Source organism: Podarcis tiliguerta, assembly GCF_965153285.1.
Source record: "Podarcis tiliguerta genome assembly, chromosome: 8".
Classification (NCBI taxonomy): domain Eukaryota; kingdom Metazoa; phylum Chordata; class Lepidosauria; order Squamata; family Lacertidae; genus Podarcis; species Podarcis tiliguerta.
In genome coordinates this window covers 25,167,859-25,189,621 of record NC_139541.1, presented here as the reverse complement: position 1 = coordinate 25,189,621, position 21,763 = coordinate 25,167,859, and the positions used below count along the sequence as shown (strand labels likewise).

The 21,763-nt window shown below is 47.5% G+C and overlaps 1 protein-coding gene across 4 annotated transcripts in view; it reads right to left on the bottom strand.

Annotated features, from left to right (window-relative positions):
* The window catches only part of PLEKHG5 (pleckstrin homology and RhoGEF domain containing G5), a gene marked incomplete at its 3' end in the record, with an annotated part of 100,248 nt that extends 80,627 nt beyond the window's left edge, over positions 1–19,621 (bottom strand). Inside the window, exon 1 of one of the 4 annotated variants that reach the window (XM_083452078.1) lies at positions 18,997–19,621. In XM_083452078.1, the coding sequence (XP_083308204.1) occupies positions 18,997–19,063 (67 nt within the window). In that variant the 5' untranslated portion in view covers positions 19,064–19,621. Of the gene's footprint in view, positions 1–7,391; positions 7,751–18,996 lie in introns of those variants that run through there. The other 3 variants (XM_083452077.1, XM_083452076.1, XM_083452075.1) reach the window with 3 other exon arrangements.
* Between the last annotated feature and the right edge of the window lie 2,142 nt (positions 19,622–21,763).

Below are 21,763 nucleotides of genomic sequence, written 5' to 3'. Positions count from 1 at the left end.
AGCTCACCCCACCCCAGATGCAGCCAACAACAACAGAGGCCACGCTCGTCTTGACGGCATCGGCGGGTTCCCTTCGACCCAGTACGGTGCCGGCTGCCAGCAAACTGACTCACAGCTGGAGTTTTATTTCTTATTTTTCAGAAGTGGGGAGGGGGGAGAAGCTCAAAGTTTTGGGCCTTTGCCTTTTTAGGGAGCCCTGGGAGAGAGTGGCGCATTTGTCAAAAGGGCATTGGAAGTGTCCAGAGAGAGAGAGAAAGAAAGAGACCAAACAGGGGCAGGAAGGATTATTTAGTTGCGATTCCTGCATTGCAATGAGGATGAGGACCCTTGGAGGTCCCATCCAACTCTACAATTTGAATGATTCCAAGGGCTGAAATGCTATATGTGACCTGCTGTTCCACGCTCTACAATGCTGCAAGGCCACCCCAGGCAGTTGGCACCATCCTGCTAACAAAGCTACTACCCTCTCTGCAAACAGGATAGATAGATGATAAATAGATGTTGTTGTTGTTGTTTAATCGTTCAGTCGTGTCCGACTCTTCGTGACCCCATGGACCAGAGCACGCCAGGCACTCCTGTCTTCCACTGCCTCCCGCAGTTTGGTCAGATTCATGTTTGTAGCTTCGAGAACACTGTCTAACCATCTCGTCCTCTGTCGTCCCCTTCTCCTTGTGCCCTCCATCTTTCCCAACATCAGGGTCTTTTCCAGGGAGTCTTCTCTTCTCATGAGGTGGCCAAAGTATTGGAGCCTCAGCTTCACAATCTGTCCTTCCAGTGAGCACTGCACCCAGCATCCCTAGGCCAAGGGATGACCTGGCCCTTCCTAGATCCTAACTTCCCCCATCCTCTGAGTTCTGAAGATTTTGCCATTCGTTGTTTTAAAGTGACAGGGTTGCCTTTTGAAGCAGCTTCTTCTCCCGCCCCCATTAAAGGAGGTTGGAGGCTGTTTCAAAATGTGCTTTGCTCTGCCGGTCCTTTAAGCAGGAGGGTGGCAGCCTTGGCGCCCCCTTCCCCAGCCCACTTAAAGAAGCAGGCAAAAGGGCTTTAATCTCAGCTCCTCCAGCAGATAAGCAAAGATTAAATCCTGTAGCCTCTCTGCATGATCCTGTTCTGTTATGTACTAAGCATGGATCCTAGAACAATGGGCAAGTAGGATCCTAGAATGCAACAACTGATTGGCTTGCAGGAAAAGACCAATCAGGCTCCAGGAGGAAGTTAATCAGCCTATTAGGCTGGTAGGGTCGTAGAATGCAACGGCTGATTGGCCTGCAGGAAAAGACCAATCAGGCTCCAGGAGGAAGTTAATCAGCCTATTAGGCTGGTAGGGTCGTAGAATGCAGCGGCTGATTGGCCTGCAGGAAAAGACCAATCAGGCTCCAGGAGGGAAACAGAATCAGCCAATTAGACGGGACTCATTGTGTAAATAATGTATATAAAAGCCTGAGGTTTGGGGGGGCAATTCAATCACTGTTTTACAAGCTGCAATAAAGAGCGTGAAATCACTACAGGACTCCGAGTATATTTCATGTTCCCTGCTGGGAATAGGTCAGCACAGCCAATGCAGGATTAAACCATCTCCTCCGGCTGCTGTCAGCGGATGGGGTCCTACAAACTAAGATTGGTTCGTGGGCCCAGAAGTTCAATACCATCCGCTACCCACAGAAAAGGCCCTGTAAATTGTGGGCAAGGGAAACGTTTTCTGAGAACAGACATAGGGCTACTTCATTTGTGTAGAATCCGGGGGAAGGATAGAGGCTGGTTCTGAATCTGCTGCCCCCTAATGCTGTTGCACTTTGAGACCATCATCTTGCAACAAAATCAGGAAAGAGCAAACAAAAAGATCAAGGGGGTGGAGTGACACACACACACACACACACACACACACACGAAATGAAAGGTAGTAGCACTGGGGAGTTTTTAGTTTAGAGAAAAGGCAACTAAGAGGAGACATGATAGAAGTTTATAAAATTTACACACGGCATGCAGAAAGGTTTTCTCTCTATCACCTAGCAGTAGAGCTTGTGGAAATCCAACAAAGCCGATCTTTGGGAGATTCGGATATAAAGGAAGTCATTCTTCACACGGTGCATGGTTAACCTGTGGGACTCCCTCCCACTGAGGGCAATGACAGTCCTGAACTTGGATGGCTTTAATAGAGGGACTGGACATATTCATGGAGGAGGAGGCTCGTTGAGGGAGCTGGGTATGTTTATCTTGGATAAGAAGAGACCGAGAGGGGATAGGATAGCCATCTTCAAAGATCTCAAGGGCTGCCCCATGGAAGATGGAGCAAGCTTGTTTTATGCTACTCCAGAGGGGAGCATCCAAAACAATGGATTTAAGTGACAAGGAAGGAGATTCCAACTAAACATTAGGAAGGTGAGAGTGGAACGGACAACCTTTCATCCGTTGGAGTTTTTTCAACAGAGGTTGGATGGCCATCTGTCAGGGATTCCTGCATTGCAGGGGGCTGGACTGGATGACCCTCAGGGTCCCTTCCAACTCTACAGTTCTATGATTCTATGAACAGTGACGGCACCTAGGTATCAAACACAGCAGCGGAGGACGGCCTGTCCTCTTTGCTTTATTGCCCGAGTTGTGTGAGAGAAATGTGCTTCTGCTCGAGAGACTGGGCTGCCCACACTTTGAAATTGCTCTCTCCCCACTACCACCCTGAAGCCCCGCAGAACAATGCAGCCTCTGTCACTGGTGGGGTCACTCTTGGCCCTGACCACTTAGTAACAGCCTCCCTATTGGCCGCCCCGCCAGGCGGAATTATGATTGCCGTTGACCTATTATGAATAATCATGGGAGCGAAGAAGGGAATCCTTTCAGCGCAGGGAAAAGGGAAGCTTTTTAAAACACACAGGAGGAGCAGAAAATAAGGAAATCCAGTTGCAGAACTGGGAGCAAGCTGGGGGGGGGTGGAGAGGAAGCGGGCAGGACGACAGAGCTGGAGGCAACAGAATTAAGCAGGGAAATGTGTGTCTGCCCGCAGCATCCTCTTTGGAGTTGGCCTTCTGCACAGCCAACTGTGGGATAACCAGCCTCATATAACCACCAAGTCTCATCAATGCATGAAGGGGTTAATACCATAGAGTAAGCTGTCCTGCCAGGCTTAGCTATGTCCACTTCCCTTACCTGGCAGAAAAAAGGTAATCAAGCCTATTGTTCCCTTCCAGTCTACCTGAGAAGCTCGGTGTGTAAAAGAGATTTGAGCTTTCTCTTTGCCGTGTACAACACTTTTAACTTCTGCCATGTCCCTCTTACAAACCAGCCTTTCTTCTTGGTTGAGCCGCTCCTCCTACGTTCCCACAAGGGAAATTGCAGCAGTGATCAGAAATTCCACTGCCTTGGCAGGTTAGAAAGAGGCAGCGGAGCCCTCTGATTTTTCATCTACCCATCATGCACCATCCATCCCAGTCCATAGCCTGCCAGTGGGAGGTCTGTTGCAGGACCAACTCCCTCGCGGTGCCAGCCGTCAGCCAAGGGAAGGCATCAGTCACAGCAAAGGGGGAGATGTTTACATCTAAGAGCAGCACCAGAGCTAAATATTTGTGTGAAGTCAAAGGGGGGGGGGGATTAACTTGGTGTGGCAAAGTGTCCGGCCTCCTATGCAAACAGCAGTATGCACACTCACACCCACACTTTAAAAGAGATCAAAGCAGGGGTGAGATTTTCAGAGCTGCAAAAAAAACAAAACCCCAAGTCTTACCCAAAAGATTTGTTCTACCTCACTCCCACCTCCCCAAGAATAAAACTGAGAGGTGCGCTTTCCTCTTAATGTTGAAAAGTTTTAAAATAGGTCAGAGTGAGGATGACATGCCCTCATCTGCTTGAGCACTTGGGCTGCCCTTTCCTGAACCTTTCCCAACTCTAGAACATCCTTTTTCAGGTGAGATGGCCAGAATTGTGCACTGGATTCCCCAAATCTCTTCTTCCATACATAAACTTACTGGTGGTGCCTGCTCACTCACATTGGCTTGTTCTAAAAGCCCCAAGGGTTTTCGTAAGCCTGTTTTCAGCCGGTTTACAGAGGTGGAGCCTTGCAAAACATCGGACAGCCTTCTAGCAAGCCTTCCAGGACCCCGTGCTGGTTTCCAGAGTTCCAGTCCCAGGACAACCTGCGGCTCTGACCTTCCATGCTGCACCTGCTCAGTACCTGACCTGCAGTTCTTCCAGAGGTATCTCGTTTCAAATGAAAACAGGCCTGCAGTTTCTAAGGCAGCCATTCTTAAAAGCTCTTGTTGTACATTGAAGATTACTGGTCTAGCTTTTGTCTCCTTTGTATGTATTAAATTGCACACACACAAACACACACAGAAAGAGATGGGGGGGGAGGAGGGTGGATGAAAGCCTTCATTATTAACACACATCTGCTTCACAGCGACAAGCATGCATGGGGGCGAACTGGGCAGAGATGCCCAGGATTGGCGTGGGGGTGGGGAGTGTGTTCTTTGAAGCTTCCACTGTGGCTGCTGAAGAGGCAAGCTGCTAGTCAAGGGTGGGGTATGTGGATTGCCTCTTCAGCATGCAATGGAAGCTTCAAAAAGAAGCCAGAGGGTTTCTCTGTTATGGTTTCAGGATAGGATGGCCCATTACATGTTGGTAAAAGAAGGTAAAGGTAAAGGACCCCTGACAGCTAAGTCCAGTCGCGAACGACTCTGGGGTTGCGGCACTCATCTCTCTTTACTGGCCACGAGAGCCGATGTTTGTCCACAGACAGTTTTTCCAGGTCATGTGGCCAGCATGACTAAGCTGCTTCTGGTGAAACCAGAGCAGCACAAGGAAATGCCGTTTACCTTCCTGCCGGAGCGGTACCTATTTATCTACTTGAACCCTAAATTGCTTGTTCCAGGCAACCCCAAGATCCTTGGATGGAAGAATATTTTAAACTTATTTTACAATGTTTTTTTAAAATAAAATAAAAAACTGCAACTGATTTTACATGTGTTTTTTAAACACTTTTCTTTATTTGAAGATTGCACAAAAATACAAAAAGCAACGAACATACATACCAAAAACTGACAAACAAAAAGAAAAAAGAAAAATTAAAACTTCTATACTATACATAAATGAAAACCAATACCATCAGATATACATGATTTTACATTGTAAGTGATTCTGGAATGTTTTGAACTGTTTTAAGAATGCTTTTGCTTTTTTTGTTTTTGCTCCTTAAATTGTGCACCTCTTTGCTGCCCTAGGCTCCTTGGGGTGAAAGGGCGGGGTTCAAATTCAATATTACTACTAATAACAACAATGCAACAAGGTAAAAGAGAATGCCAATTTGCACACCGTAGGTTATGCGTACAGCAGCAAACATCCAAATAATAGGCTGCATCCAGCTACTCAGAGTAGATCTCCTGAAATCATGCTAACTATCGAGTTGAGCTACTGCAATTACAATAGTTATGCCCACTAATGCCATTGGGTAGGACCAGCATCAGGGACAAAGATATTACCGCTGTCTAATTAAGAAATGCAGTGCCTTTAACCAAGGCAGATACCAGAGGAGAGAGAGAGAGAGAGGTGTGACCAGGTGCTGTTCACTGAAGATTAGCAACTTCAAAGAGGCCCCCCTCCCTTCGCTCCCTTTTGATGACTCCTTATCTTTAAACCCAGACTTTGAAAGAACAGCCTTCAAATAGAGGACACCTTCAGGCAGAGGACTCTCCTCCTGCTGCAGCCCTTCAAAACAGAGGACTGCCCTGTGCAAGTAGGACATACAGCCAGCACTTTATTTCAGGTACCAACCAGGGGTCCACAGACCAACATTTAAAAAGGATTGTGCAAGGTCAAACATGGTGTCCCTTCCAGATGTTGGTGGACCCCCATTAAGTAGTAGGCCAGGTTCAAGGTACTTGGTAATGCAAAGCTCTCCAGATCAGGGTGTCCCAAACTTGGGTCTCCAGCTGTTTTTGGACTACAACTCCCATCATCCCTAGCTAGCAGGACCAGTGGTCCAAGATGATGGGAATTGTAGTCCAAAAACAGCTGGAGACCCAAGCTTGGGAAACCCTGATCTAGAGCTTAGGGTCAAGATACCAAACAGATCATCTCACTCCTGATAGATCCAACCAATCACTGAACTCTGCAGGAGACCTTGGCAGATACTATCTCATCAGGAGGACCTTTCCACAGGACATAGGAATCGGGCTTTTAGTGTGGCAACACCTGGAACTCCTTCCTGTCACTATATCAGCCAGATGCCATCTCTACTGCCCTCAGAGCACCCATGGAAACACCTATAAAAAATTTGAATCTCAGTCTGTATCTGTACTGGACTTGAAATTCTATTTGATATAGACGCAATCCACAAACGAAATACATAAATAAATCTCTCATCGTCCTTGGCCGTTGGCCATGTTGACAGGAGTCCAACAGCATCTGTAAGAACACAAGAAGAACCCGTCTGGATCAGGCCAATGGCCAATCAAAGTTCAGCATCCACTGAGAGCCAGTGTGGTGTAATGGTTAAGAGCGGTAGTCTCGTAATCTGGGGAACCGGGTTCGCGTCTCCGCTCCTCCACATGCAGCTGCTGGGTGACCTTGGGCCAGTCACACTTCTTTGAAGTCTCTCAGCCCCACTCACCTCACAGAGTGTTTGTTGTGGGGAAGGAAGGGAAAGGAGAATGTTGGCCGCTTTGAGACTCCTTAAAGGGAGTGAAAGGCGGGATATCAAATCCAAACTCTTCTTCTTCTTCTCGCAGTGGCCAACCAGATGCACCCCAAAGAGAAACCCGAAAGCAGGACCTGAGTGCAACAGCAACTCTTCCCAACAACTGGTTTTCACAAGCATTACTGCTTCCAGCCATGAAGGCAGAGCATAGCCATCACGCCTTGTAGCCTTACCCTCCATGAATTTGCCCGACTCTCTTTTAAAGCCATCCAACTTGGTCCCAACTCTGAGGCTATCAGCTCAGCCCCCCAAAAGCAAACCACAAGATTGGCAAGATTCTTCTCTGCTCACATTGTTCTTTAAAGCTTTGTTTTCCTCTTTTCCTGCTATTATTTAGACAGGCACCACGTCCCGAAAGTGTGCAAGCCTCTGAACTAATCCTCATCCTTTCTGCAACTGCTGTCCAAATATTTGGACAGTCGGCAGGACCCAGCAGCACCCAAACTTTGATTTCCAGCCGCCTGTTTACCAAACCTCACACTTTTGTTTAAAACTGTAAAACTCTTTTGCCCTGCAATAAAACAGCCCCGGCGCATCCTGGCAGGGGGAGGTAAAGGAAGCGGGGAAAGAAAGCAACTTCTTATTGTGGAAATAAATTGCCTAAGACTCTTAAAACTGTTTGCATAATTTTGGGTTGGCTCTGGGAAGCGAGCGCCAGGCTGGGTGACCTCATCCCTCGAGCTTTCGGCACACAGGGCGCCTGACCTACCCTCCAGATCCTGCGTGATATCCAGAGTTGAACTCCACGAAAAGCGCTCCACTGTTGCGCATTCCAGCTCCGTCAAGTCCGCAGGGAGGGTCTCCAGTTCGTACGCCCCTCGTTTCTTCCAGTATAGAAACATTTTGCATAGAGGAATCCCAGAAGCGTGGCTTGTCCTTAAAGCTCAGTGGCCCAAAGGGTGATCCCCTCTCTCTCTGTCTCACCAGCCTGGGATGGTGGTGAGCGCAACATTTTTTAGCCCAAGTTCCATCCGCGGCTTGAGCCGTAGCCGGTCAGGATTGCACCTTAAGGAGCAGGTTCCGGCAGATGTACAGACAAGTGGCTCATTCATCCTGGTGAAACGGGAGGTTTCTGGGAGAGCAAAGAGCTTCTAAGAAACTGACCAATGTTCTGCGCACCCAGCTGGACAAAGGGCCTTTTTCTCGTGCCTCCTACAGACATTTTACAAATTTCGCTTTCCATCATTTATGAAAGAGATCTCAGCCAAGGATACAAGACAGACTTATGGTGGGCATTTAAGAAAAAGAAAAAGAAATCTTGCTGGAAAGCAACCAAAATAAGGCGGTCTTGTCCCTACAATGAGATTTCGAAAGAAACAAGGAGTGTCGAAATCATATATGGGAAGAGAACCATTGTCTCCAAGGTGGGAGTCAGGCAGCTGATTTTAAATTTGATGCAGGAGATAATGAGAGAAAGGAGCATCATTGCATCCTATGAGAAGCCCAATTCTTATCTCCCAATTCAAGAGGACAGAATATTTTGACGCACACACAAAAACCTGTTTACTAGAAGAGTGACAGTCTAGTGCTGAACAGAAATGCTGACCCGAGACCAAGCATAATTGGTGGTGGGCTCCCGTAGCTCACTATGTGACCACAGACTAGTCAGCATCTCTCAGCATAACCTACCTACCTACCTACCTCACAGGGTTGTTGCGAACAAAACCACAGAGACATTAGTGGGATTTGCATCAGCCATGCTTCTGGCCTCTTGCCAAAAGCTGTGCTTGCAGTCTCAGAGGTCAGGCAAGGATGGTGGGCTGCAGCAAAGTTTTGCAGAGAGCCACAATTTCCCAACATCAGGGTCTTTTCCAGGGAGTCTTCTCTTCTCATGTGGTGGCCAAAGTATTGGAGCCTCAGCTTCACGATCTGTCCTTCCAGTGAGCATTCAGGCCTGATTTCCTTAAGAATGGATAGATTTGATCTTCTTGCAGTCCATGGGACTTTCAAGAGTCTCCTCCAGCACCATAATTCAAAAGCATCCATTCTTCGGCGATCAGCCTTCTTTATGGTCCAGCTCTCACTTCCATACATCACCACTGGGAAAACCATAGCTTTAACTATACAGACCTTTGTCTCTGCTTTTTAAGATGCTGTCTAGGTTTGTCATTGCTTTTCTGTCGGACACGACTAAACGACTAAACAAAAACAACAACACAATCCAGGCATGATTGCAAGAGTCTTCCCTTGCCATTAATCTCAAGAGCTCTCATTTAGAGGCAGACTGCCTCTGAACATGGAGGTTCCACCTAGGACATCATGGCTGTTGATCAACCATACTTCCTCCTAAACCTAAGCCAATGGCCATCACATCTTGTGGCAGAGAGTTACACAGTGTCAAGAAGTAGTACTTCTTTTTCTAGTATGTACAGTTTTCTAAATCTTTCTTCATATTCCATCTGTGCTTAGCCATTCCCACCACCACAATGTCCAAAACACTTCAGCAGTGCCTTTCCTCATAGTGGAAGTGCCCTTCAGTTTGGTGTATAGCAAGGAATGTAACAATTGCAATCTAGTCTAATCATGGAATTGGAAACCTGGTGTGATCTTCAGCCTAGTTTCTTTGAGGACGTTAATGTTCTTCATCAGAAACTAGAAAACCTACATAGGAAGGGTTTTTTGGGATGGGGTGACAATTTACTACCCCAAGCTGAAATTCCAATGTATATAAATAAATGGCCTCCAATGAGTTTTGTGCGCATGTAATAGAGGGAGAGAGATGAAAATAACTGAATTCTGTTTTCCTAGCTCAGTTTTCGCTTGAAAACCCTCACAAGACATTTTTTTCCCATTGGCCGGGATAAAAGATACCCCCAAATACAGGACTTAGTAGAGAATTCCTTGGAGCATTTTTTTCTCATTCCATCATGCTGCTTCTTTTTTTTTCATTTTGAGAAAGAAAAATCTACACAGGTCCTTAAATACGCTTCTCTGGGTCAGTTTTATTAGAAAATGTTTACCCTCGCTTAGCATGTTACTACTGGCAGCGGTAAAAACAAAACACGCCAAATGCAGAAAACTTAAGTGTAAATGGTAAGCAGTTGAAATTTGGCAACACTCCTACTTTCAGCAGCCAGAAACACCATAACCAGACACTGGAGAGACCTGTCAGGAGTAAGAATGGACCAATGGTACCAAATAGTATGGGAAACAGCCTTACTAGAAAAATTAACCAATAAACTGAAACTGACACGGGGACAAACAGAAGAAGACACCTTTACCCCGGTATGGCTCCCCTTTATCACATACACAGCCCAACAGGACAATGACAATAATCTACCAACAGCATACAAATCAATATGGCTAACCTGATCCAAAACACCCACCCACCTCACTCACACACGAAAACAAAGATCACCACAGCCAATCACAAGCAAACAATCATACCCTAGGCCAACCCCAACCTCTCTCACCACCAAAGGAACACAAGTGAAAAACACAAGTAACGCTGACACCAAACTCTACATACATTAAACATAATAGAAACACCGCCACCTGACCCCACCCCCATCCATCTTCCCTCTCTCCACCCCACCCCACCCCTTCTTTTTCTTTTTTCTTCTTCTCCCCCTAATGCCTCAACAAATGAAACGGATTTGTAGAAATGTTACATGGGGGGGGGGGGAATACGAGGCATTACACTTACTTCTGTAAAACAAGAAAATCCTTAATAAATAAATAAATAACCACTCTTTGCTCCGATGCAGCTCACAATGCCCATGGGAACCGATGTTGCAGGTCTGCTTCTGGGTAAATTCAACCATGCAAAGTGCACCCAGGCTAGATTTTAAACACTTGTGGGGTTGTTGTTGTTTTTAGCAAGAAGGTCTTTATCACTGGCCAGCTCTCTCACACATACACCCCTCACATGCACACCCCGTTCTGAAGCAGGAATGCCCACTGAGCAAAAGTATTTTTAACTTTTACAAAGTTTCTTCTCCCAAGGAATATGCTACACTCTCCCCCCCCCCCCCATTCCTCATTCCTCCCTTCCCTTTTGCAGAGCGGAATAGCCTTATAGCACACTGCAGGGTTTGCAAGTGGCATGTGGTTTGAGGGCTCTTTGAAGCTTGCTCTGATAAATCCTCAAAAGTCAAGATTAAAGGGAAAGATTTTCGGAAGGTGGAACTGCAGGAGGCTCAGCCCATTCCTTGAAATTATACCTCTGCCAGCTTCCCATCACAGGCCTGGGTTGGGGGCTTCCGTCCCACTTCCAGGAAGGAAGGAAAGAAAGAAAGAAAGAAAGAAAGAAAGAAAGAAAGAAAGAAAGAAAGAAAGAAAGAAAGAGAAAGAAAGAGCACTTCCTACCCCAGCTGGCTGCCCCACAGACCTGCCCTCTTCTATGGACCTGGCTTGCTGCCCACCAGACAATTTGACATGCTCCTCCAAGTCAGCCACTTTTTTTTCCCATCTGTTGACTCAGCCGCCCAAAATGAGTTTTTGGCAATTGAACTCGCCTTTGCTGGTTTTGTACAGACTTGGATTCTACAGCTGGTTTTCCTTTTCGACCCGATGCTACAGCACGCCCAGAAATACAGGCAGCATGCATGTGCAAAGGGAGGGGGGAAGCAAAACTGGGCGGTGGGGTGGCATGGGGAAATGTGCAGAGGGAGAGAAGAAAGGGGCAGCAGGGCTTTTGCTGAGGGATGAGAAACTGCATGCACCGAGTTGCTTTCCTTTTATTCTAGCACACTCACCTGCCCAGGTGGGAGGTGAAGAGAAGGATCTGTGCAAACAGACTGGGCACAACCAAGTCCCCCCCTCTTGTTCTGCATGCCTAATTAAATCCCATTTTTCTATTTAACTTGCAAAGGTCACTGGAAACAAGGCTCATCTATCAGAGGAATCACAATGCTCTTTGGCATCAGAGGCGGGTGTTTGTTCTGAAAGGCCAACCTGTCTCCAACCTGTCTCCAATATCTCTTTCTTTCTTTCCCTTGAAAATGGACCCAGAACTTATTTTTGGCTCATAGAAGTTAAACTGCTAGGCAGAAGCAGAGGGGCGGCTTACACCCAAGGCTTCTTACCCACCACAAAAACTAAGCAGCCTTGAAGGTTCATCTTCCTCAGCATCCTGTCCTTCCACACTGGCAAGCCAAGGTGACTTTATGCATCCCCTCATCTATGGGCTTTGTGGAGGCAACAGCCCACCCCTGCTGCTTGCCTCCAGCATCTGCCCTGTACAGGTAGACTGCCTCAAAACATGGAGGCCCCGTGCTTAGCTCTGCAAGAATGATTGCCCAGGCTGGCCTTCAGGCTGTACACATGAGAAGCGTCTCCAACCCCCCATCGCTCTGCCCGGACACTGAGGTCCTCCTCCGAGGACCTTCTGCCTGTTCCCTCACTATGAGAAGTGAAGCTATGGGGAGCCAGGCAGAGGGCCTTCTTGGCAGTGGCACCCACCCTGTGGAACGCCCCTCCCATCAGATGTCAAGGAGATAAAGAACTACACAACTTTTAGAAGTCATCTGAAGGCAGCCCTAAATCAGGAAGTTTTTAATATTTGATGTTCTGCAGTGGTACCTCGGGTTAAGAACTTAATTCGTTCTGGAGGTCCGTTCTTAACCTGAAACTGTTCTTAACCTGAGGAACCACTTTAGCTAATGGGGCCTCCAGCTGCCAACTCATGATGTTCTCATCCTGAGGTAAAGTTCTTAACCCAAGGTACTATTTCTGGGTTAGCGGAGTCTGTAACCTGAGGTACCACATTATTATGTTTTTGTATGTGTTGGAAGCAGCCCAGAGTGGCTGGCGCAACCCAGCCAGATGGGCGGGGTATTATTATTATTATTATTATTATTTATTTATTTTTCCCGTGCTCCAACCTGGTGATATCCCCTTCTTTCTGTACAATTCACACCACAGAAATCGGAATTGTGTGTTCTTCACTGGGCTTCGTTGAGAAGCAGATTCTTGCTGTTCCCTCTCAGCCACCGACCCCCATTCCCCCTTTCAGCAAAGGTTTCTGGAAGGACAACCTCCTGGCAGGCAAGAGCACCAGACTGTAGCCTGGAACGAACAAGCTGCAGCCATCCTGCCTTTTAAAACACCTCGGCCTGAATGGATGGAAACTCTGACAAGGCCCCAGCATTCCTCATCAAGCAGCGAAGGAAGATAGAGAAGGGGAGAGGGGTGAACTCACAGAGAAAAGTGGTCCCTGGAGCCAAATGGCTTACAAAGCCAGAAGCGGGGGCTGGAATCACAGAACTGTAGAGTTGGAAGGGATCCAAAGTGTCATCTTGTCCAAGGTTGTGTCCAAGGTAAAGGATGCTTTGGGAGCCAATCTGAGCCACCTTCTCTGGCCTCACGCTAAACTCCTACTCCCAGCCTCCTTGGCCCACACTTAAGAGGTCAAGTTTCGCAGCCCAAAAGCACATTGTTTATTTCTTTATTTAATTTCTACCCCACCTTTCTCTCCAAGGGGCTCAGTGTGAGGTGGCGACAATTCTCAGCTGGCTTTTTTGGGGCCCTGATCAGAAGGAAAGGGGTGTGAAGCTGGCCGTAAATAAGTTAGCCAGAGAGCACCTCATGGACATCCAATGAAACTGAATGTTGGAAGGTTCAGGGCAGACAAGAGAAATGACTTTTTCATGCAGTTAAAGTGTGGAACTCACTCCCACTGGAGACAGGGATGGCCACACCAAACTAGATGGCTTTAAAAGAGGATTGGACAAATTCATGGGGAAAGGGTTGTTGATGTCAACTGGGGGATGTTTTTGGCCACTGTGAGGACTGAAAAGGAGCCACAAGCATTGCTTCTTGATGTGTTCTCATTCTCTCTCTCTCTCTCTCTCTCTCCTGGAACCCACTCTCTCTCTTTTCTCTGCCTGTCAAACTTGATTGACCTTGAACACAAGTGTGTGAGACAGATGTTAAAACCCAGCTCCTGGGCATTGCATGACTTTTAAGCATGATCAAGAGATGGAACACAGAGATGGGCTGTTTCTGGTCCCAGCAGCCTTGATTGTGAAGGGTTCCTCAGACCTTCAGTGGCAATAAGAAACTAGGGTGCTGGAAGAAGATGCTATAATAGCCTGTTGTTGTTGTTGTTTTGGCAGGGGTAGGGATTTCCAGACCTCCTCACCCCTGTTCCCTTTTTAAACTTAGTCTTGCTCAATTCTGCTTATAGGGCAGCAGGATGAGCCTTAAATCCCAGGGCTGGTAAAAAGGATCTAGGAGTTGACAGTGTAATGCAACAGCAAAGGAAGGAAGGAAGGAAGGAAGGAAGGAAGGAAGGAAGGAAGGAAGGAAGACTAATGCTATTCTAGGCTGCATTGGCTGAAGTCTAATGTCCAGATCAAGGGAAGTTATAGTGCCACTTTCTTCTGCCGTGTTCAGTGTCTACTTGGAGGTTCTGGGCACCCCTGTTTAAGATGGATACTGACAAGCAGGGTGACTGGGATGATCAAGGGTCTGGAAACCAAGGCCTATGAGGAACAGTTGAGGGAATTGGGTATGTTTAGCCTGGAGAAGAGAAGACTGAGAGATGACATGAGAGCCATCTTCAAATATATGAAGGGCTGCCACATGGAAGATGGAGCAAACTTCTTTTCTGCTCCTCCAGATGCCAGGACCTGAGCCAATTGATTCAGAGGACAAGGGGATTCAGACTAAACATTAGGAAGAACTTTCTGTTGGTAGAACTGTTTGAGAGTGGAACAGGCAACCTCAGAAGGTGGCGGAGTCTCATCCGCTGGAGGTTTTTCAACAGAGGCTGGATGGCCATCTTTCAAGTATTGCAGGGGGTTGGACTAGATGACCCTGGCATCCCTTCCAACTCTACAATTGTATGAAAAGCCACCCATCATAATATTTATTTATTTAGAGTCATACACCACCTGGTTGTAAAAAAATAACCAAACCCTCAAAGTTTACAAAAAAGATAAAAGTTATCAGTAAGAACAATTTAAGGCTTTCAAAAAGCTAAAATAATAAACTGAAAACAAACTAAAACTCACATCAACTTTCTAAATTTCTGGGTAGGGCTGTCTAAAAAAAATGTTTCTAGCAGGTGCCAAAAAAAGAGTATGGCAATATCAAATGGCAAGGAGTTCCCAAGGCATCTACTGCATAACTGGCCTGCATCTCTGATTCCTTTAAGTACCTAGCAACACCCTGAAAGGGGGTGGGGTGGGGGACACATACATGGAATGATAATATTTTAGCCTCAATAACCTCAGGAGCTTTCAGCGTGTTTCCCCAGTCCAGACCCGATAACACTCTGTATACCCGACTGCACTGGCTCTCTTCTGCTCCTTAAGGCAGCCGTCTCCTCGGGAGGACACAGCGCTTGCTCTAAATCTCCTGCTATTTTTTTCCACTTGCAGAGAAAAAGCAGAAAGCCAGCTGTGCTAAAACCAGAGTGTCTGTGTGCAAGGGGCGGCGGCGGGGGGGGGGGGGCGGAGGCTGTTGGCAACGAGAGCTTGCCTGAACAGTGCCAGGTCCTGGGAAACTTGCGTGAGAAGCCGCACCGCGAAAAACCTCAAGCTTTTTCAGCCTGTTAAAAATAAAAAAGGGGAGGTAAAAAAAATACAATGTTTCTTGTGGTTGTGATGAGCACCACCCAGACCCTTGGCTTTGCCCTGGTGTGGATTAAGTTCTCGGAGCAAGAAGCAAAACACAGGTCCCCATCCCCACGCACACATTCGTATCTGCGGCTCTGGCATCGAAAGGGGGTTGGACTAGATGACCCTTGGCGTTCCTTTGCAGCCCTGCCATTCTATGATGCCATGAAGCCACCAGCAACGATGTTTCTTAGGTTCGTCCTAGCCCACTTAAAACCCACCCAAGTGTCCTGACATGGCAGCGGATCAGGTCCATCTTAACACCAGTGGTGGCAAGACGAACACCTTTTCTATTCTAAGCAACTCAAAATGGCAGGAATTTTTAAACTCATTTCAGCCTGGAAGGAGAATTTAGGGAAGGGCCTTAGCTTGGGAGTGGAGCATCTGTTTAAAAAATGTAGATGGTCCCAGGCTCATTGCAGGGGGCTGGGCTAGATGACCCTTTGGGGTCCCCCCAGCACAACAATTCTGTGATTCATTCCCCATTGGCATCTCCAGTTAGGCTGGCGAAAGCTCCCTGCCCTGAAACCCTGGAGAGTAGCTGCCAGTCCGTGCAAACAGTATTAAGCTGGATGAACCAATGGTCTGCCTCGTAAGCTTCCCATGAGCTGCAAGCTCTTTACAAAGGGACCACCGATCAGGACTGTCCTGAGGAAAAGAAAGATGGTGTCTCTGCACTCCAGGTAGGAAAAGAATTCAATCTTTTCTCAGCACTGGCAATAGGATGGCATCTTCCACCCCTCTTGAAGCCAGCAGGGCCACAGCTCCTTTAATAGCTTGGGGTGCCGGCTCCACAGCCCACAGGATCTACTTGCTTGAGGAGCTGCTTCATTCAGGGGGATGACTGGGCTGCTCATTGGCCAGTCCTTGGGACGTTCGCCTAGCCGAGGCAGGTCTGGGCTGCACAGTGTTCCATTTCCATTTCTTGTCCAAAATGTCTGCATTATATTGCAGCTTTCACACAATGTAAAAGCCTTTTCCAGAAAAGCATGTCTAGTGCTGATTTCCGTGCAATTTGGTTCCAGGAAAAAAATTAATCCGTCTGCAGCGCCTTGAACCTTGGGAAATCATGAGAGTAAAGTGACGAGATTTGGGGAAGTTGTACATTTCTTTCCTGCAATTTTCACGGGGGGGGGGGGGGAATCTTGCGAGGGTGGGGAGAAGAGGAGCAGGCATGTGTGAAAAGTGGGGAGGGACATTGTCCAATGGCAGAGTCATCATTGTGCCACACCATGCCCACTGGGGTGAACGAAATTTAGCACTGCATGCTGGTATATTTGGTCCGAAAGCCACCATTGCAGAACACAATGGGTACTGCAGTGTGAAAGGAATGTTAGAAAACGGGACAGAAGCTCTACCGCTGTAATCAGGAAAACTAAGGCAGCCCTGGGTGGAGAATTCAGTCTGATAAGACGGAATGCAGCCCTGGGTGGAGAATGGTGCTCTTGAGACATTCCCCAGCATCTCAAAATGGGGAGAAGTTGCCTCTTGCTTTTGCCCCGGGTTCAGCAGTGCAAGGGGAAGGGGGGTGCCAGCTGGATTCCCTGCCTTGATCACCAACATTTGTTGGGTCTGAGAGAAGAAGGGACTGGGGAGAGAGAGAGAGAGAGAGAGAGAGAGAGAGAGAGAGAGAGAGAGAGAGAAGAAGAAGGAGGAGGATGGGGGGGGGGGAGAAGAAGAAGAAGAAGAAGAAGAAGAAGAAGAAGAAGAAGAAGAAGAAGAAGAAGAAGAAGAAGAAGAAGAAGAAGAAGACAGCTAATGAAAACATTTAAGGACTGCTTCATTCCTGAGAGGCACAAAAATGAGCAGCATTTCCCTATAATAGGGAAGGAAATGATTTGGGAGAATAAAGCGGGCAGGGTGAACCCTTTTCCAGCTGGCTAATTTATCAGTGTCTCCTTTGCTTATTTTAAGAGAGGGGGGGAAATGCTCAGAACAGTTTGTTTTGTCTGTCCTAGTTGCCAAAGAGGTAGCCAGGGTTATAAAATCACCAGTTCTCTCCCACTTCTGGCTCAGAATCGCTGCATTATCAAAAGCCACATATTTGGTTTCATACGTAAAGGAGGGAACTCAATGTTTATGCGGGGTAGGGGGGCACTGGGTCTCATCTGGACCCCTGGGGAGCCACTGCTGGTCAGTAGTGGCATCGAACTCGACAGGCCCAGTGCTAAATAGGATGGCTGCATTCTTGGGAGTTACGGGGATCTCAGCAGTCTATAGTTTTCATTGGCCACTGTACACTGTTGTTTTCCCAGAGCAAGGCTGAAGGGCTAGCGAGATAAGCTTGCCACTGGCCTGCCCAAGCAGAAACCCAGGCAAAGGGGTCTTTAGCCCTCTCCCCTCCAGTGGGAAAAGAAACTGATTTTGGCCACAACTTTCGTCATAGGACAGGATGAGTAAAGGAGGGACCCTTGATAGAGGTGTATAAAATTAGATACGAGGTGGGGAAAGTGAACAGAGTTTTTCTTCCTCTCTAATAATGCTAGAACCCAGCAGGGTCATCTGAGGAAGATGAATATTCAGGGCAACATGAAGTACCACCAACTTGGATGGCTTTATTAAGGTGATTACACAAATACCTGGTGGATGGGGCTATCAAAGGCTAGTCAAAAAGGCCCTATGCTTCCTCCAGGGCAGGAGGTGGAATACCTGTGAATACCAGTTGCTTGGAATCGCAAGTGAGGAGTCTGCTGTTACACTCAGGCTTGCAGGCTTTCCAGAATCATCTGTTTGGCCACAGTGTAAGAGAGGATGGATGACGGACAGCTAGGCCTTTGGACAGATCCCAAAGGATATTGCTACAGGTTTAGAGGAGTCAGTGTGTATGATACCCATGGGCCCCTTCCAAACCTGTGATTCTGTATAGGTGAGGCTAGAATCTATAAGAGGAAAACAGCCTGACCCGATTCATTGTTAAGGCAATGATTAAGTGCTGCCATTTATATTAGAAAGAGGTTGTTCTGTTGTCATAGAGACAAATGGAGGCAAGCTCCATCACCTAGCTGGATAGATAGAAGATAGAAGAACAAGAGACAAGAGGTTGTGTTTTTTGGCTGTGCTGTAGGCTGGAGATGCAGAGGCATGCCTTGCTCTGTGCTGGACCCAAACCCGTGACTTGGGGCTACCTTGGGACCCTAATGGGGAAGCAAGATCTGTATGGGAGTTAATGCTGTGAGCCCCTCCATCCTATGCTCAGGTTGTAGATATGTGCAAATAAAACCATACATCCTAATGACACCAGTCTCTGTTGACCTTCATGCCAAGGAAACCGAAGCCTGGGTAAGCACAGCCCCCCCCCCCCCCCAGTCTCTCACTGCTCCGTTTGGGGTCCGAGAAGCAATATCATCATCTGCAAGGAACTCAAGGAACTTTTAAACTATGGCACTGTGCCCCCTTGTGAATGTTAGTGATGTGGCATACATGGCAGAAGCAAACCCGAACTGGCAGTAAAGAACTCAAGGGGCAACCCTGCTGGATGAGACAAAAGGCCCCATGGAGCCCACAACCCGTTTCCTGCACGGGCCACCAATATATCTCAATAAAACCCACCAGCCAGGCATGAAAGGAAGAGCCTTCCCGTTTGCCCGTAGCACCAGTTATTTCGGGTGTAGATTGCTCCTGAACATGGAAGACCCATTCCAGGCTGCAGAGACCTTACAGTCACAAAACACCAGGCTGCAGCTAACTGCCCTGAAGCGGCAGATCTCCCCCCCACCCCCCCAAGCCTATTTCATGACTGTTACCACTTACTTGTTCCCAAGCGCAGGTTGAGCCAGGTGCGAGGGGGGGAGCCATACTTGGTCAGGACCGAGTTCATCCCCTTGCCTCTCGCGGAGCCAGAGTCCCAGGGGGTGCAATGGGTGGGTGGGCAGACAGCAGTTCACAGAGCAGAAGCAGTCAGAGCACCACAAAGCAAAGAGATCAAAACAGAAAGGGGCTCAGCGCTGCTCTGCACCCTTCAGGAAGGGAGGGAGAAAGCCCTGGTGCTCGGCAGCCAGACTCCCACCGCTCAAGCTTTTCCACTCGGACGGCGAGAGCAAAGTATGCGCCTCTTGGCCTCCTCCACGTTTCTTTCTTTCCAGAGCCGAGAGCCTCCCTTGGGCGTTGTATATTTTACCACCGGCTTCCTAGGGTTGTCCGTTTCATGTGCCTTCGCCGTCTGGATTCCCGTTTCTGGGCCTTCCCCCTTCCTGGCAGGCGGCCACACACCTCCCCCCCCCCACCGAAAATGAACTCGGCAACCAAGCCGTCTCTCCAGCCTTGGCGCCCACCAGGTGGGGGAGAAAAGAACTTCCAAAGCGTTATTCCACGGCTCAGTTTTGCTACTCCTCCGAGCCTGCCCGGTTTATTTTATTGCACTGGGTTTAGCTCTCACTCTCTTACCCACAACCCGCCATGCAAACAAATCAGCCAGCGAAGCAAAGTCCCTTAGAAAAGCTCAAGGCACAGGCCACTGAGCATCAGGCAGGCAGGACCGGTTGCTACAGCAACCAGCTACTCAGAACCAACTAAGGGAAGCACCACCGCACCCCTGATTTCATCTCCCCCACCCCACCCCCCGGTGCCCGATTATTTCAGATTCAAAGGCTTGTGCAGCTCGTTCCACAGGCAGAGTGGTGCCTGCCTTTTGCCTATGGACATCTGTGCTTTTCTGTCTCTGATAAGATACATTTAAAACTTTGGCTGCCTCAGAGCCTGATATTTCATATGTGATTTCCAATCCCCTCCCCACCCGTCCAAAGCACTGCACAGATGGCGTCCATATTTACCCTAGCCACTGTTCAGGGTAGATTGTCAGCCAAAGCTTTTCCTGTGCAGCCAGACCTGGCCATGTGGGGAGAATTAAGAACACATTAAGCTAACACTTTAACTCTTTCGGCTGCCAATGGCGTGACGTATGCGGGCCTCAGCCAATGAGAACGCCCCGGGTTGCGAACCCCAACACAAAGCCCTCCCATTTCAAGAAAACAAAAGCTGGTAAAGTTCATCTTTTCCCCGTAGGTTGCTCTCACACAAAAAGGAACAGTTAAATGGGGACGGAGGAGTGGATTTCCTGTGGTCTCTCTGAATTACTTAAAAGTGGCTTTAAGGTAGCTGTTTGTAGACTTGAATAGTAAATTCTCCCGCCCCAAGGGAGATCTGAGCTGGGACAATTTGTAAATAGAATACATCAGATGCTGTTTCACATAGTACGTATTGAACAGGAAAAGCAGCAATTTCAGGACACTCCGTTACCGATCTTAAGGCAGTACAAAATAATTTCTATCGGCAGAACTTCAAATGGGAGATGGCAGCAGAAAATGGTTGGATTGCAATTCGTCAAGAGGTCCTAGGCTATCAACTTGTGAACCAAATCAGGATGAAGGGTTGGAGCCATACTGCCAAGTAGACCTATTGGAATTAATCAATATGGCTAACCTTATGGCTGTTGATTTCAATGGGTTTACTCCAACTAGAATTTAGCTGGATACAACCCAAAAGGGTGTTTGTTTTTATCACTACACTACATGTGTCAATTAGCTTACCAATCACCAGGGTTTCTCTGCTCTCACCAGAGATGAAGGGGAAATTGCACTTTAATGAGAAACTGCTGAATTTGCACCACGAAAGCTGCACTTCTCAAATTTTTCAGTTTGCAGTTTTCCAAACAATATGAACAAAAATGTGTGTTTTAAAAAGCATATACTAGTGGAAATAACATTCAAAAATGATATCAGGGAAACAGCTTGCAAAAGTGTGCATTTAGTCAAAACCGCAAATGAAAATGAATTTCCTAGAAGAAATCTGCACTAAAATGCTGATGAATTTTCATGAATTTTCATCTTTAAAAATAATAATAATAAACAACTGCTGAAGAAATGTGGAAAAGTGAATTTAACACTGGGGTGGGGGGGAGAAATGAGAAACTTTCAACAGAAATTGACGTTTATGCCCATCATCAATGTACAGTGGTGCCTCGCAAGACGAAATTCCCATAGGAATGCATTGACGGTTTTAAGAAAAAGGCGCAAGACGCTTTCGTCTTTCGAAGCAAGCCCATAGGGAAATTCGTCTTGCGAAGCAACTCAAAAAACTCTTTCGTCATGCGAGTTTTTCGTCTTGCGAGGTACCACTGTAGCTTGTGTGAGGCATAGTTCCCTGGCCCAAAGGATGAGCACTGAAATGAGACTGAATTGCTAGATCTCAAGAGAAAAAACAGAGACTACGATGGACTACAAATCTCAATGGCTCCAGCCAGCATGGCTGTGCTGGCTGGGGCTGATGGGAATTGTAGTCCAAAACAACCAAAGGAGCCCAGGTAGGCAAAGGATGTTACACAGCCTGAGAAAAACCAAGCCGACTCAGCAGTAGATCCCTTTCCTGCAGTGCAGCTTTGGATCAGTGGGGTCTCTGGCCTGGGCCAAGCATTGTTTCAATGAAAATAGCTTGGCTCCCTTGAATCTTCTCCAAATACAATAAGGGACTCAAAAGCAGCAGCAGCAGCAGCTACAGCATCTTCAGGAAGCCAGGTGGCCTG